The sequence below is a fragment of the Mustela lutreola genome, chromosome 2, assembly GCF_030435805.1.
Source record: "Mustela lutreola isolate mMusLut2 chromosome 2, mMusLut2.pri, whole genome shotgun sequence".
NCBI classification, from domain to species: domain Eukaryota; kingdom Metazoa; phylum Chordata; class Mammalia; order Carnivora; family Mustelidae; genus Mustela; species Mustela lutreola.
The window spans coordinates 18,037,234-18,054,181 of record NC_081291.1 but is presented as its reverse complement, the minus strand read 5'-3'; the positions used below and the strand labels follow the sequence as shown (position 1 = coordinate 18,054,181).

Here is a 16,948-nt window from a genome sequence, read left to right as displayed (position 1 = left end):
AAAATTATTAGACATGCAAGTACTATCTTTAGGAAATGGAAATGAGAGCATTATTTCATTCGTATAAAGAACTTGAACTCTGAACCTGAGCACTCTGCTACAAATTCATATGAATTTGTAGTTCTCCACTTTCCTAGACAACTCTCACATCTTCTTTCTGTTCCAACCTCCAGCACTTGCTCTCCTGTTAATAATCTCAGCCAGTGACTTTTACAATAATCAATAGACTCAGTCAGAAGAGAACTTCTGCACCATCCCCCTGCTGCGTGTCCCCTGCTGCATTTCCTCCTAACCCGCTGTCCCCTTGCCCTTTACTCTGCTCTTGCTCTTGTTCGGGTGAGCTGTCCTCTCACTCCGGGAGCTGCTACAGTGGTCGTCTCTTCTGTCTCCTGCATCAGCAGTTCCTCTATTTCATCAGGGTCATTCAGCAGCATCAAACATACCATGATTTTTCCCTTCAGTAAGAAAATCAGATCTCTACTGGCTGCCCATCTCATTTACTTCTTTTTTTTCTTCCTCCTTTGAAAAAGATGGATCTGCTACATGTCTGGTTCTGTCTCAAGCCCCCTCCTGTCCTGCAGTAGCCCATGCCATACCACCCTGGCTTCTGCTTTGCATGGCTACAGATGAGTCCTGGATGGCTGCAGGGGTTTTAGCATGAGCAGCTGAAAGGAAGGAATGGCCATCATTTGGGATTGGGAAGGCTCCAGATAGAGTAGATTTTGAGGGTAATGTAAGAAATTCAGGGAATTTTGGGAATTACCAAGTGTGAGTTGCTTGACAGCAGAGAAGATACTGGAGGGGAGAAGAGTAGTAGGCAGCTAGATAAAGAGTCTGGAGTTCAGAGGAGAGTTCTGGGCTGGAGATATCAATCTGGAGGTTGATGGTATTTAAAGCTTTGGCTAGAGGTGGTAGTTGTAAAGCTGTCATTTTCAGAATGTTTTACTTTTGCCACATAAAAATAAGCTACACCACTCTGTTCAGTGTATCCAAATGCTTCTAAATATATAGCATTTTGATTCTCCTCATCATCTATTTTAAAAAATGCATGAGCAAGCTGTTCTTTATCATTGGAAATGTAAATCCTTCTTTTGATTCCTTGAACTCTTACTTCTCCTCTGTGTCTATCGTAGACTTTTATCTTAGTATAATACATCTTTCTTGATTGTTACTGTTTTTTTTTAAATTAAGATTTTTATTTATTTATTTGTTTGACAGTGAGACAGACACACACACACACACACACACACAGAGCAAGAGGGGGAACACAGGCAGGGGGAGTGGCAGAGGGAGAAACAGGCTTCCACCAAGCAGGGAGCCTGATGTGGGGCTAGATACCAGGACCTTGGGATCATGACTGACCCAAAGGCAGACGCTTAACAACTGAGCCACCCAGATGCCCGTTACTGTGTTTTTGTAACAAAATATGTATATAAGCTTAAATTTTAATTTTAAAAAGTTGCTATAACCATAAGGCGTTAGGTATTTACTTGGTCCTGAAGATGACTTATGATTACAGTTACTAGTAGCACCCAGTTGGTCACATATATTATAATTTTTGGTAAATCATAACTAACCATAAAAGTTGAATTTGATTGGAAATGTTTTTCTTAATGATGGGGACTCATATTTTTCTCAGATCATGAATCTGTAGAACATTATTTTTTGCTAGGGTGAGAGAGAATTTAATAATTTCTATTCCTTTTTTTTTTTTTTCTTCCAAGATTGATTGATTGATTGATTGATTTTAGAAAGTGTGCATGCAAACAGGGAAGGGGGCAGAAGGTGACAGAGAATCTCAAGCAGACTCTCTGAGCATGGAGCCTGACATGGGGTTCAAACCCATGACTGAGATCATGACCTAAGCTGAAATCAAGAGTCAGATGCTCAACCAGTTGAGCCACCCAGGCACTCCTCTTGCTATTGTTTTGTTTTGTTTTTTAAAGATTTTATTTATTTGACAGAGAGAGACAGAGTGAGAGAAGGAACACAAGCAGGGGGAGTGGGAAAGAGAGAAGCAGGCTTCCCGCTGAGCAGGGCGCTGGATGTGGGGCTAGAAGCCAGAACCCTGGGATCATGACCTGAGCCAAAGGCAGACACCTAACCACTGAGCCACCCAGGCGCCCTCCTCTTTCTATTGTTTTAATAGACATAATAGCCAGAAAATTTTATTCACATAGCTAAGTATGTGGGAATGGAAGTCGTCTTATGGCAATATCCTCCATTCTTTGAGTTAAATGTTAAGAATTCCGTAAGTCAGGGGTGTCTGGGTGTCTCACTTGTTAAGTGTCTGCCTTCAGCTCAGGTCCTGATCTCAGGGTCCTGGGGTTGAGCCCTGTATCAGACTCTCTGCTTGGCAGGAGGCCTGCTGCTGCTTCTCCTACTCCCCCTGTTTGTGTTCCCTCTCTCGCTGTGTGTCTCTCTCTGTCAAATAAATAAAATCTTAAAAAAAAAAAAAAAAGAATTCTATAAGTCAGTATTATTAGAATTTATTTTCAACTAGAGAGGCGCCTGGGTGGTTCAATGGGTTAAAGCCTCTGCTTTAACCAGGGTCCTGGGATTGAGCCCCGCATGGGGCTCTCTGCTCAGCAGGGAGCCTGCTCCCCCCCCTCTCTCTGCCTGCCTCTCTGCCTGCTTGGAATCTCTTGTCTGTCAAATAATAAAATAAAAAATCTTAAAAAAAATTATTTTTGGTGTCCTATCAGAAGGCACCTACCTTATGACCTCTCTCAGTTTTGATGAAAGCAAAGAATTAGAAACTGTTTAACTTGGAAGAGGACTTGTTAGTCAGTAGGCAATTCACCTTGTTTGGGGGCTTGCTTTCATTTCATGAATCTGTTTCTTTTAATCTTCTGAGGGAAATCAGGTAGTTTTTTTTTTTTTTTTTTTTTTTTTAAAGTCTCTTATTTGCTGTATCAACATTGTTTCCCTGAGTCACATTTATTTTCTTTGAATGTAATGTCTTACTTTTTTTTTTTTTTAAGATTTTATTATTTATTTGACAGAGAGAGATCACAAATAGGCAGAGAGGCAGGCAGAGAGAGAGAGAGGAGGAAGCAGGCCCCCTGCTGAGCAGAGCGCTCGATGCGGGGCTCCATCCCAGGACCCTGAGATCATGACCCGAGTGGAAGGCAGCGGCTTAACCCACTGAGCCACCCAGGCGCCCCGTAATGTCTTACTTTTTGGGTAATAGTTTTCCTATGTTATTTTGCAATACTGTCTGAGATCTCCCACGTGCCTCTGACAGGGATATAACTGTGCTGCCAGGTGTGGGGTGTGAGGGCTCACCATTCTATCTGGGGTCAGCACAAGGTAGACTTGAGAGGTGAGAGAAGGAGAGTGTAGGGGGAGTGGGGGATGACAGCTCTTAATGGAGCCCCCATCATCCCTGCTGTCTGTAAGCACAGAGCACCTTGCTGTCCTGCTTTCCTATACCACCTTTGGGCTGTGGTTTCTTCTTCGTTATGATCCCATTCACTTACATTTTCTAGGATATTCCTTGTAATTTCTGGTGCATTGGATTTCTAGTTCTTTTATTACTTTACTCTTTTAAGCTATCTTAACTGCCCCCCCCCCTTTTTTTTTAAAGATTTTATTTATTTACTTATTTGAGAGAGAGAGAAAAGGAGCATAAGTGCATGAGCTGGGGAGAAGCAGAGGGAGAGGGACAAGCTGACTCCACGCTGAGTGTGGAGCCCGACTTGGGGGTCAGTTCCACCACCCATGAGATCATGACCTGAGCCAAAACCCAAGAGTTGGACACCTAACTGACTGAGCTACCCAAGCACCCTTACTATTTTTATTAAATAAGCTCTACACCCATTGTGGGGCTTAAACTCAGACTGAGTCACATGCTTTACTGACTGAGCCAGTCAGGCGTCCCTGCTCTTAAGTTAATTCTTTAAGGTGCTCAATTAAAATAGGACCTCATGTCTGTGAAAGTTTTCCTTGTTTTCCCTATCTCTGGTCCCCCATCAGTGGCGTTTGGTACATATTCTTTCCCTTTTTTTTTTTTCCCCTGATTATTTGTGTGTGCATGCACATGTGTTGTGTTTGTGTGTTTTATAATGCTGTTATGCCATATTTGCTTTTCTTTTTTCTTTTTTTTTTTTAAAGTTTTTATTTATTTATTTGACAGACAGATTACAAGTAGGCAGAGAGGTGGGCAGAGAGAGAGGAAGGGAAGCAGGCTCCCTGCTGAGCAGAGAGCCTGAAGCAGGGCTTGATCCTAGGACTCTGGGATCATGACATGAGCCAGAGGCAGAGGCTTTAACCCACTGAGCCACCCAGGTGCCCCATGCTTTTATTTTTTTCTTAATCTTCCCATTTCAGCACATGAAAATCTACCTTATTTCTTTTAAAATTACATATTATTTCACAATTTAGCGAATCTGTCAATGGGTATTTAAACAGTGCTATAATAAACATCTCATTAACTTTCATTTTTGTGTACTTTTATGTCTTTCTCTGAACTACACACCTAAAATGGATTGTCAGGTTAAGTATTTCAGAATTTGATAGACTGCCAAATTGTCTCATAAAATGGATGTTCCAATTTATATTCCTCCAGTGGTATAATGAGATTACCTGTTTTCTTACACGGTTGCCAACAGTGGCTATTATTAAATTTTAAAAAGGTTTTATCACTCTCATGACCAGAAGATGGTATTTTTTATGATTTGCATTTTCCTGTAATCTGCATTTTATTTTTTTACAATCTGCATTTTAAAATGAGGCAGATTTTTAAAATATGTATTCTTTCTTGAGCTAGGAAGAAAAAATTTTCTAAGCTTGCTTTGTGGGAGTAAAAGCAAATTTATGCCAAACATGTTCTGTCCCATATTTGGCATAAATATGGGATAGAACTGTTGGCATCTTTCTGGAGAAGTAAAACGTAATACGTGAAGCCCTAGCATGGTGCCTTGTGCATAGTGGGTATTCAATAAAAGTCTATTCTCTTTCAGTCCTTTATTCCTTTTTCTTGGAGGTAATTCATATTCTCCTTTAAGTCTGCCTTGTTCTTTAGGTTGTTCTCTGTAGCCGTTCCTTTGTTATCTGAGATAACAGAATCAAAGATCTTTTGTGAGTTTAAATGAAAGATTTCTGCCTTGGATTTGTAGGAGTCAGTAGGTTGGACGGCGTAGTTTCTTGTCTTCCAAAGTAAAATCTTGCATTTTATATTTTTGTAGCATGCATTCTAGATTTTTACTTATCTTATGAAAAATATCTCTGTTAGGTTCTTGACAATGACTATAGGGAAACTTGGGTTGGCAAGCTGATGGCAGGGCTAACCAGTTGCTGAAATGTTATAGCCAGAGCCTTTAAGAAAAGGTTGTATATCCTAGAACAACCAAAGCAACTTTGGAAAACACCCAATTAAGAGGACTGTCATGACCTCTGTTAAAGACTATACAAATTCAGTAATCAAGGTGGTATAGTACTGGAAAAATGAAGAGACTTACAGGCTGGTGGAATAGAAGAGAGAGAGTCCAGAAATAGATCCACACATAGTATGGTAAATTGATTTTTCAACAAAGGTGCAAAGGCAGTTAAGTGGAATAAGGATAGTCTTTTCAACAACTTGGTACAGGAATGATTAGATGTCCATATGCAAAAATATAAATCTAGACCCATATTTTCTGTCATACACGAAATTTATCATGTATCATAAACCTCAATAGGAAACCTAAATTTGAAAACTTAACAGAGTTCTAGAGGAAAACATAGGAGAAAATCCTGTGACCTTGGGTAAGACAAAGATTTTTTTTAAAGTTTTAAAATTTCTAAGTAGGCTCCCCTCTCAGCATAGAGCCAGTGTGGGGCTCAAACTTACAACCCTGAGATCAAGACCTGAGCTGAAACCGAGTCAGTCACACAACTGACTGGGCCACCCAGGTGGCCCTAGACAGGGATTTCTTAGATACTTCACTGAAAACATAAAAAAAGCATGAGGGGAAAAGTGAAAAATTAGTGTTCATCAGAATTTAAACTTTTGCTCTGCAAAGACACGGCTAAAAGAATGAAAATGCAAGTCATAGGCTGGGAGGAAATATTTGCAGAATTCATCTGATGAAGGGTTGGTATTCAGAATATGTAAGGCGTCCTCAGAACTAAATAATAAGAAAAAAAACAACCCAAATAAAAACGATGAAAAAATTCGACCATTCAATTAACATGCAGAGTTGCTCAACATCTTTAGTTATTAGGGAACGAGACACAACTATATTAGAACAACTAAGATTGAAAGAAAAACAAAAACGGTTCTCTGCTTCCAGAGGTGATCCTGGTGACCAAGTAATTCTCACCCTCAGGAGGAGTGAGGATGAAACCCTGGACTTTTGATGTGGGAATTGTTTTAATGGCCCTGTGCCCTTGTAGCTTTGAATTTGACTCACAGATAGAAAACCTATGGTGCTTTGAAACGGTTTTGGAGTGGAATATAATGGTGATCTTCGACAGTTTACGGACCAGAAAAGATTTCAGCTTGCTTATTAAGAAGGGTTCTTCTGTAGTGTTTGGGTATCGCACAATTGAATGACTCAGTTCTGTTCTGTTTCTTGATTTCCTTCTATTGGCTCTTTACATTTTGGACAAATTTTTACCTGCTTTAAGCTCATGCTGTGAAGAGGGACAAATTCCACCTGGTTACATAGCGTTGAAGCTGTTTTTCCTGTGACTGTCACCGTGGTAATTACTCTTTGTGGTTGTTGCAGGTACTCCCTCCAAGCCAACAGGGCTAGCCAATGGTGACCATGGAATAGAAGGGAATGAAACTACGGGTAAGTGGTTCCCAGGATTCCCCAGATGTGGTTCTGAAATAGTCACAGTAAACACCTTGATGAGGTCCTTTAAGGAACATGGCAGTGAATCACTTGAACTATTTCTAAGGGTATTGTTGTTCTTGTTGGATGTATTCAAGTCCAGTGCCCTCTGCCACGTAACATCTCCAACAACAGAAAGAATGAATTAATTTCCTTTGCTGTTTCTTGAGTATTTGTTGTAATTATACCACACAAGAGCTGGATCAAACTTAAAAATACACTTATAGATGCAGGCTAATCATCATCAGACTTTGTTACACTGGAGGCCTTTGGCCATTATGGCTCTTTATACAGGCTCTTCTCTCTTGCACTTATTAGCTTGTTTTTCATGCATGGCTTAGTGTTAGGGACCCTACAAATTAAAAGTTCTTCCCATTTGATTTTGCCCTCAGTCTTTTATTCTTTTCACCCATTAACTGTTAACTTCTGAAATCCGTCTTTAACTTCAATGCCTAGCCCATTAACTAGGGCTTTGATACTCCCATCAGCTAGCCCTGAGCCCCTGTGGCTTCCCACCTCATAACTGGCACCTCATTACCCCTGACCCCCAGTGTATTTGTCTTGAGCAGAGTTCTCGAAGCAGTAGTGAGGTCCACAGGAATGTAGTACTATGCAAATCTTCTTCTGTTAGGTAGCTGACAGGAGAGTCAGCATGTATTTCTGTAAATAACTGTACTTACTTTGCAGTTGGGATCAGGCTGACACTGTTGACCCAAATGAACACACATCTAACAGCCAAGTAAATTGTTCTCTGCTACAGAGCATGCTCTTAACTGGGGCATTACATTGATTCACACGCTGTGCTGGAGGCAAGCGCTAGATACGATTGTGTCTGTGTTTCTCGTGTAAGCCTGCCTCAGCCTGGAGAAGACTTTCCTTGAGCCACTGTATGATTGCTCAGTTTTTTTGGCTCCCAGAAAGCCTTCTGTTAGCAACAGCAATTACTCCAGGATTTATTCTTTATTCTTTGACCTTTGGAAATGTATGTATCTTTGGACCTCTGATTGACTGATGGCTGGTTTCCATTTGTTGTGAATGTTAGTTTTGCCCAGTGACATTAACATCCTTATTAGCAGCTCATAACTCAGAGACTCTTTAAGGTAAAAGCAGCCAGAAGTGCCACCTCATCTTCCAGTTCTGTGAACTGAATTTTTTGTATTTCTTTGATAATCTTTGTTGTGTTATTGACTGTTCCTGTGCCTGCTTTGAAAGCAAAGTCATCTATGTAGTATAGTTTTAAGGATACATTTATGGAAATGTCCCTGTGATTAAAGGAGAAGCTTGAACATGAACTTTTAAAAAATGAGTAAGTTCAGCTTTCTTTAACAAGGAAGCAGTGCCAGGGAAAGGAAAGGCTTGGGAGGAGATTGACTTGATTAGCCAGTTGGCAGAGTGGATGCCATTTTCATCCAGAAAAGAAATAGCTATCAAAACTAGGGAAGATTTCTCCAGCAAGATGTCAGGTATGACCAGAAGAGACTTTGTGTAGTAATTGCTTCCCACGGCCAACTCTTAGAGCACAGAAAAAAAATAAAAAGAACAGGAAAAACATATAGCCTGGCCCTTACTGTTTCAAGACTATTACTTCCCTGGTGGCAAAAAAGAACCCAGATATTTCTGAACTACCCAATGACATTATGGCAACAGGTAGAATATAGTTTGCATATGGCAAGATGTTCGCATTCTGAATTTGACCACTTGAAAATATGCATGTTTCACTGGGGATGGGAAGGAGTGGGGAGGGGACAGAGAATGCATGTTTCTGGAGCATGTTGTGACCTCATTCTAATTTGGCCATTACTAAACTAGAGCACGTAGCTCATTGCCATTTTGAAAATTCCCATTTCTGTTTCGTTCAGGATGTCTCTAGTCCTAATCGCAGACCAGCTGCACTGATAGCTTATAAAGGGTTTATGAGCATCTTGCAATGTTGAACTTGCTGTTTACTAATGACCTGTGCTTTTCTGCCCTTTCCTTCCCCTTCCTACTTCTTCCTCCCTTTCTATTTTTCTCCTCCTAGAAGCCTAACGTGTCTCTCCACACTGGGGCTGCTGCAACACCAGACCAGTGATCTTTCCTAAGCACCGTTACACTTCTAAAACCTTCAGCATTTTGCAGAGCTTTGCTTTTCCTTCCTGGACACGGTGTAGAAGAGGCGGAGGGTAGTTCTTCGGGGCCTTTCTGCTGATGCCTGAGCAAACCACCTGCTTCCTTTTGTGCTCTGCAGGGCTTGATGGAACCTCCTTTCCCTTTGTGAACACAAAGTACAAGATGAATTATTTTTAATTTTTAGTATTTTATAAAGGTCATCCAAGGTCTTTTATTTCTTGTTCTCTTTTAAAACCCATTTTATCATTTTATTCAATTTCACGTTTTTTCTTTTCTTTAAACATTTTGAGTTGGCCTTTTCCATTTGGTTTTCAGATCTTCATAATGAATCAGGATCTCGTAACACCAAATGAGAATGTGTGCTTTCATAAAGGGATTGAGTCCACCAGTACTGCAGTCGACCCTCCCTTTTCCTCCCCCTCCTCTCTTCCTCTGTGAGCTTGCTTTTAGGGAAGGGTAATCTTTCAGGCTACCCATGTATCTCTCAGCAGCTTACTAAAATCTGAATGACGATAGCAATTTTAATTTAAAGTTTTCTCATTTAGAGTAGCTCTGATTAAACTTTGAAAAGCATTTCCTCAAATTAAACCATATTTTGTTATTTGCAAGTTGGGCTGAAATGGTTTCTATGACGAAATTATGGTTTATTTGTCTAGAGTCTTAGATTCTCTTGAAAATCTGACAACCTTTTATTGTCTATGAAATTTTATAAGCAAAGTTACTTTCATAACATGATCACAAGAACTGAGAAGTTAGAGAAAATGCATCCCTGTGTTGTCAGACTACTGGGATATTCATACAGATAGAAAACAACCTCTTGTATAAAAACATGAGAATGAAAGTACATTGCAGTGCATTTCTAATGAAATGGTTATCAGATTGGACTCACACTCCGTTCAGGTAGTGTCCAGGATCCCTTTGATCTCTGGAGCAGCATACCAGTGGGATTGGTGGACCACATGTGAAAGACCTTTACCATGAGCATTAGCATTTATACTCCATGTATTCGGAGAGTTGTCCCATTGGGACTTTTTCATTCTCACTCCTCATTTTCCCACACTAAGAGCTAAAAAACCTGGAAGAACCATTTGGAAGATGTACTGCAGAAATTTTCAGATAATAAACTTTGATTGGATTTTGAGAAATAGAATATAAAACCTGGACCATGTTTTGAAATCTTAAAGGAGTTCTAGTTTAAGATCCAGAATGAGAAGTACTCTCTAATTTTCTATCCTCTTACGGATTGTGGAGGTTATCACAATCACCAAGTTACTGACTGTTTCAAATTAAATAATTGGCAGTATATTCTGAGGGAGATTTTGAGATGTACATTATTTTAGATCCTCTGACGTAAGACTGCTTTTGAGATGGAAAAATCAGAATATCCCTGTGACTTCTGGAATTTAGGGAACATTCATTCCCTCTTCTGATCATAAACTGGGGTCATGCTGCCAAGAATTCCTCCTGTGAGTTCTTGGAGAGAAGATTCCCAGAGGAGGCACATTTTAGAGGGAAATGCTGATGTTTCCCTTCTAAGCAGTTGATAAAATATGAAATCTCTTAACCACGGGAGAGCACCCATCAAATAGAACATAGCATTTTCCCTTTGGTATGCAGTTGTTCGGTATGTTTCTTGGTTCTTTGTGTATGGTTGGTTGGTTTGGCTTTAGTTTTTTGGCTAGGGAAATTTTCAAACTGGTAGTGCTAACTTTTTAAGGATCATGATTGACATTTTTTCTATCACCTCTAACTGGTCTCTACAGCTTGTCTAAGTGACAGGTATTTGGAGAAACCTGGGTACAGCTCTGCTCTGGCAGTGGTCAAAGGGACACACACTCCATTATTACATTGATTTATTTCACTTTTATTTCCATTTTGCTGTGTTTTTGCTTGACTTTCGTTTTTTTAATTTTTTTAATGGAATTGAAATTTTCTACTACTAGCCAGCTAAAATGTGGTATATATTGTTAGCCCTCTCTGTTTCACTAGGATGTTTCATTTTATTTTGCATATAGCTTTGTATAAAGCAGCCAGTGCTGTAAGGAAATGCTGTGTTGCTATCGTGGTCACACCCAAGTGTGAGGTTACCAGACTGGTCAGGATTGCTCTGTTGAAATATGATATTTATTATATATAATCTTTCTCTCTCTCTCTCTTTTTCTTTTTTTGGCTCAATGTTGAAGATGTAGAATATTGTTTACAAATAATATTTTATATAACTTAGTTCATGCACCTGAGTTTATATTTTTTGTGACTTCAGACTTTAACAGTTTGTATATTGGGACATTTTAATGTGATCATTGTGCTGAATAAATTACACTAATAAACATCTTACATTAACACCTTACAGACTGGATTTTGGTTGGAGTCTTAATTATTGAAGTATAATGTGACTAAGACATAAGTTTGGCAAATAAAGACTCTTGAGGAATGAGTTCTTGGTCTAACTAAACTTCCGATCACCCATAATAATTTCATAATTGTGTGGACTTTTTAGTTTTTGCCAGGCATTTTGGTTTTCACTTACAGTGTAGTTTTTGATTCTCAGAGTAACTCCTTTTTTTTTTTTTTTTTTTTTTTTTTTAAAGATTTTATTTATTTATTTGACAGAGAGAAATTACAAGTACACTGAAAGGCAGGCAGAGAGAGAGAGAGAAGGAAGCAGGCTCCCTGCTGAGCAGAGAGCCCAATGCGGGACTCGATCCCAGGACCCTGAGATCATGACCTGAGCCGAAGGCAGCGGCTTAACCCACTGAGCCACCCAGGCGCCCCGAGTAACTCCTTTTTATCTACAAGCCCAAATGACTGATATTTTATAGCATCTGGTGAGAAAAACAGTTGGCAGAGTGGCAGTATGCAGTTAACCCAAAAGAGTTTCATGGCGTATCAATTATTGTTAGATGCCTTCTAATATTACATGTATGTTTAGTTCAGTTCATGTTCACGATCTTCCTAAAATACGTCCTGAATTATCAATTGAAACTGTTAACATTCAATGACATTTTATTTTGTAACTTTGTTATGCTGCAGCTGGGAAGAATTCAACTGAATGCCCAATTCCCTACCCACTCTGGTTTTTAATGTTTCTTTACAGTAGGTAGATTTGAAATGCAGTATATTGACCGAATTGAGACATTGAAAAGGTTCTATGTCTAAGGTAATTTGCATGGCATAAGTAACTTTTTTAGCTTGGCAAGACATTTCTTTTTATTAAGAAAACTCACTTTAATGTTCTGAGGTGTCTTTTTAAAAGTTTTGTTTGTAAGTTATTTCTACGCCCAACGTGGGACTCGAGCTCACAACCCCACCATCAAGTCACAGGCTCTACCAGCTGAGCCAGCCAGGCACTCTCTTAGGTTTTCTTTTATTAAGAGGGCTTACCACAATCTCTTCTTAGGTTTAACTTTTTTTTTTTTTTTAAAGATTTTATTTATTTATTTGTCAGAGAGAGAGCGAGCGAGAGGGAGCACAGGCAGACAGAATGGCAGGCAGAGTCAGAGGGAGAAGCAGGCTCCCTGCGGAGCAAGGAGCCCAATGTGGGACTCGATCCCAGGACGCTGGGATCACGACCTGAGCCGAAGGCAGCTGCTTAACCAACTGAGCCACCCAGGCGTCCCTAGGTTTAACTTTCTTATAAGTACGCTAGTATTAAGGCTTTTGGTGAGATGGAGACAATTCTTGGATTTTTAGTATATTCATTTTGATGAAAGTGAGATGACGGGGGCCTGGCTGGTTCAGTTGGTTAATAACATGTCTGAGTCTTGGTTGCAGCTTAAGTCATGGTCTCATGGGTTGTGAGACAGAGCTCCTCATCTGACTCTGGGCTCAGTTGGGAATCTGCTTGAGGATTCTCTCCCTCTGTTCTTCCTCCCGCTTGCCACCCCCGCCCCCCGCCACCCTTTCTTAAAATAAATAAATGAAATCTTTAAAAAAAAGCGGGGGAGAAAGAGATGAAACCTGGGTACCATTGGATTCTTCCCCCTGTCGACCTGATAATAAGGTGAATGGAGACGGAAGGCTAGAGAGGGATTTGAACAAAGACACAGGCACAGAATACCAACTTCATTTCTAAGTAATGTGTAAGAGTGCATTATCAATTTTATATTGATGCTGTTTCCATTACAGTGAAGGCTTAACAAGACCTAACCACAAATTATTGGTGGTATAAACATCTGTGCTACCATGGAGGCTAAGCTGGATGCAGTATACTAAGTGCCTTAAGTGTTGCTAGTGGTTTCCATTGTGAACAGACAAGGTGGCTTTTTATTGTGACAGTAGTTCTGAATGTGACGTGCTATCAGTCCCTCAGGTCATACCTGCAGGGAAATGGTAAAACTGCCTTGTCACAATGTCATGACACAAATGAGATCCTATGTGTTTGATCACTGTCTCCTGTAGCCTCAGATAGGGTGCAAGGAATTTAGCATTAGAAAAATTCTGAGAGAGACACCTGGGTGCCTCAGTTGGTTAAGTGTTTGCCTTCAGCTCAGGTCAGGATCCCAAGGTCCTGGGATTGAGCCCTGTATCAGGCTCCCTGCTCAAAGGGGAGCCTGCCTCCCTTTTCTACTCCCCCTGCTTGTGCTCTCTCTGTCAAATAAATAAACAAAATCTCAAAGAAAAAATACGAGAAACAAAAAATGTGAAATCTTAGCAGGAAAATAATGGAGTTTCTAAGCAGCTATTATAACCAATGTCTACGTTGGCATTTAACTTATAAATGAAGCCTGAACATAAAGCTGCATGCCGTGTTTCTAGATGTGGACACAGCAAGACATCCTTTCCTCCGTTCCCCCCCACTCCGAATCCTGAAAACAAAGGTTTGGTTTCTTTCTTTCATTTTCCAGATAGAAGTTACATATTGGAGACACATGAATAAAATATGAACACCTTATGTTTCTTGAAGGGTTTTTTTTGTTGTTGTTTTTCATGGTTTTCTGGTAAAAATGTAGAACTAATCAAAAAATTTCACATATACCCATTAACACAACATGTTACATTCCCTTGTAGAATATATAGGACTCCCTTGAAAACCTGCTCACGCACTGAGCATTTAATTGTATAGTGAGACATTTGATTCCAGTTTCTACTGGAGCTTGGTATTGAGTAAGATAAGACAGCTTCTTCTGAGCTTTGAGTGAATCCATTATTCTAATATGCTTTTTATTTTTACTTATTTTTAAATTTAAGAAATATTTATTCATTTAAGACAGAGAGAGAACATGAGCAGGGATGAGGGGGCAGAGGGAGAAGGAGAAGCAGACTCCCTGCTGAGCAGGGAGCCCAATGCAAGACTCGATCCCAGGACCTTGGAATCACAACCTGAGCTGAAGGCAGATGCTTAACTGACTGAGTACCCCCAGGGGCTCAAACCCCAAGATTTTAAACCATAACTTAGTATGATTTGCTTTTCTTTATGGAATGAAACTCCACCTGTGCCAAAAGGCATATGTGAATATAGAATATTTTTCCTTTTTATTTGTGATTTCTTAAGTAATATATGAATACATTCTCCTTTCTAAAAGAAATTAAGCATTATAGATATAGCCATCTCTGTCAGAGACCAGAGGAATTTTACTGAAAGAACTAAACAGACAGCTTCTGTAACTTGATCTTGTATTTTCACCTGAATGTAGACTTGGAACAGGTTTTTCTGATACATCTTAAGAGTAGTAAGGATAACTGTTATTTGTATGACACATTAGAGTTTGTAAACTTTTTTGGAATGTGTAATAGTATGCCCATTTTTCATTTGAAGAATTTGAAGTTAGGTTAATAATAGAGCTCAAAACTGAACCTAGGCTTTTGAGCCCTGTGCCTTCTCTATCACAGTGTGTCATATTACAGTGGGTCTTCTGAGTGCTGACCACGTGTCGCAAAGGCAGTTGGAAGGACTGGACCTTTAAAGGCCATTCCTGTTTTCAAGCCTTTTTTAGGTGCTAACTCTCTGGAAGAAAATCCAGGCCGAGGCAAGAGCTTTGTATGTAGGTAGGTAGTTCAGTTCGAGAAGTGATCCCATGAAATAAAGAGCAGGGGACCAGGAAGAGTGAAATTGGAAAAGAGGAAAAGCCAGTATGATGAGGTATAGTAATAGTTAAATTCCATGAGGAGGTTTGGATGAGAACTAGGGAAATTTGAAATTAGAATTTGAAATCTCCATTTGGATATAAAGTTGACATCTCAAGCTGAGGTGTCCTAAACTGAACCAGTTCCATCCCCCTCCCCGCCCCCAAATCAAAACAACAAACAAAAACCCAAACCTGCTTCTCTGTTCATTAAATGAAAATAGAATGTTCTTCCAGTTGCTCAGCCTAAACATTTGGCTTCCCTTATCTCTTTATTTTGGACCCCACACCTAATTTGTCAGAAAAATCGACCTGGAACCTGACCACTTCTCACCACCCCCACTGCTCTTTGTCTGATTGGACCCACCTCCTCTCACCTGACTGTTGGAATAACCTACCATTAGTCTCCCACCTCCATTTGTTGGCTCCCTCCAGTGTGTTCTCAACAGCATCCAGAGGGGTCCTGTATATAGATCATGTTGTTCTTTTGCTTAAAACCTCGCCAGTGAGTTTCCATCTTTTAAAAGCCAAAGTCCTTACCAGTGGCCACAAGGCTGTGTAATACCCCTGTCAGCCCTCCCCTTTGCTAGCTTTGTTTCCTTGGTGTTCTTGCTGCTGTTACTGAACAAGCCAGGTGGGCCCTTATCTTAGGCTCTCAGCCCTGGCTGTTTTCTCTGGATTGTTCTTCCCTCAGATAGACTCATAGTTCACTCTCTAGCAGCAAGGCCTTCTCTAGTCTATCTATAATTACACCCCTTCTATTTTTCTCTCTCAACTTCTCTCTGTCTCCTCATGGTACTTTTCACTTTATAATTTATACAGTTTAATGATTTGTCTTACTTATTGTCTGACTTTCCCCACTAGAGGATAAATAATATGACAGGGATAGGGTTTCTGTTTTGGTCACTGCCATGGCCCAGCACCTAGAAAAGCGTTTGGCACCATAGTATGTGCTCAGTAGCTATTGAATGAATCATCTTGTTGAATGTGTAATTTAAAAAAAAAAGTCTTGAAGGAAAGAAATGTGGCGCTGAGAAAGTCTGTACCAAGTTGGCAGTGATATTTCTACTAAGATGGAGGGGTTGGAAGGATGTAAAGTAGGTGACGGGGGCACTGGGAAGGTGTACGACCGAGGCACTGACTAAAGCAGAGAGCAGAGCTCTCTCTGGAGCAGAGGGGTATTTCTGTCATTGCGTATTTCCTGCTCATTCTAAAGGATATCAGGCCTCCCCCCTGTAGCATCCCTTGCTGTGTTTCTGTAGCGTGTAAGAGAGATAGCAGGCAATTTTTAAATTTACCCAGGTTACAAATGTAGCCTCTCCTGTCTTTTGCATATGTGTTCTTTAGCCCATTTGCTCTTGTGTTACTCCTATATCCCTAACAATGTTAGATTTACAATGACTTTCCACCTTCCTCTTTACCTACTTCATTTTCATGGCTAAAACACTGTCACCAATGTGGAGAAACATACTTGTAATAATAAAGCCTTGTGCTATGATCTCTCTCTGCTATTGAAAAAAATCACAAGCTTCTGTCTAGACTGTAATGGCTGTTGTGTTTAATGTTGAGAAGAGCAGTGGGCCACCTTGCTGTTTTGTGTATAAAGAGAACGAGGACCCGACTTAAATTTTGTATATCGTGATGTGCCGCCAGCATTTTGATCATGCTTCCTTCTTTTCTCTTAACCAGCGTCTTTCTCTGAGCAGGTGGTTCTTTCTGTTTGTTTCAGGTTTCACATGGGAAAAGACATCGAAGAGCAAGGGCACATACAATTATAGTAATTTTTGTCAGGTACCAGTACATGTCTTTCTGGGGACAAGTCTCTCTTAGTGATTTGTTTAGATTTGAGGAGGCTATGGGAAGAGCAGGCATAGATCTACCCCCATAAGCTTGGGTCTCTTGGGCAAGTTATTTGCCCTCCCCGAGCTGAAGTTTCCTCCTCTGTAAAAAGTAAAC

The 16,948-nt window shown here is 40.2% G+C and overlaps 1 protein-coding gene across 15 annotated transcripts in view; it reads left to right on the top strand.

Moving 5' to 3' along the window:
* Positions 1 to 16,948, top strand: part of MAP4 (microtubule associated protein 4) — a 193,445-nt gene that overhangs the window by 82,375 nt on the left and 94,122 nt on the right. For all 15 annotated transcript variants that reach the window (XM_059160765.1, XM_059160763.1, XM_059160761.1 and 12 more), the window contains exon 3: positions 6,714 to 6,779. In XM_059160765.1, coding sequence (XP_059016748.1) covers positions 6,714 to 6,779 — 66 coding nt within the window. The remainder of the gene's footprint in view (positions 1 to 6,713; positions 6,780 to 16,948) is intronic.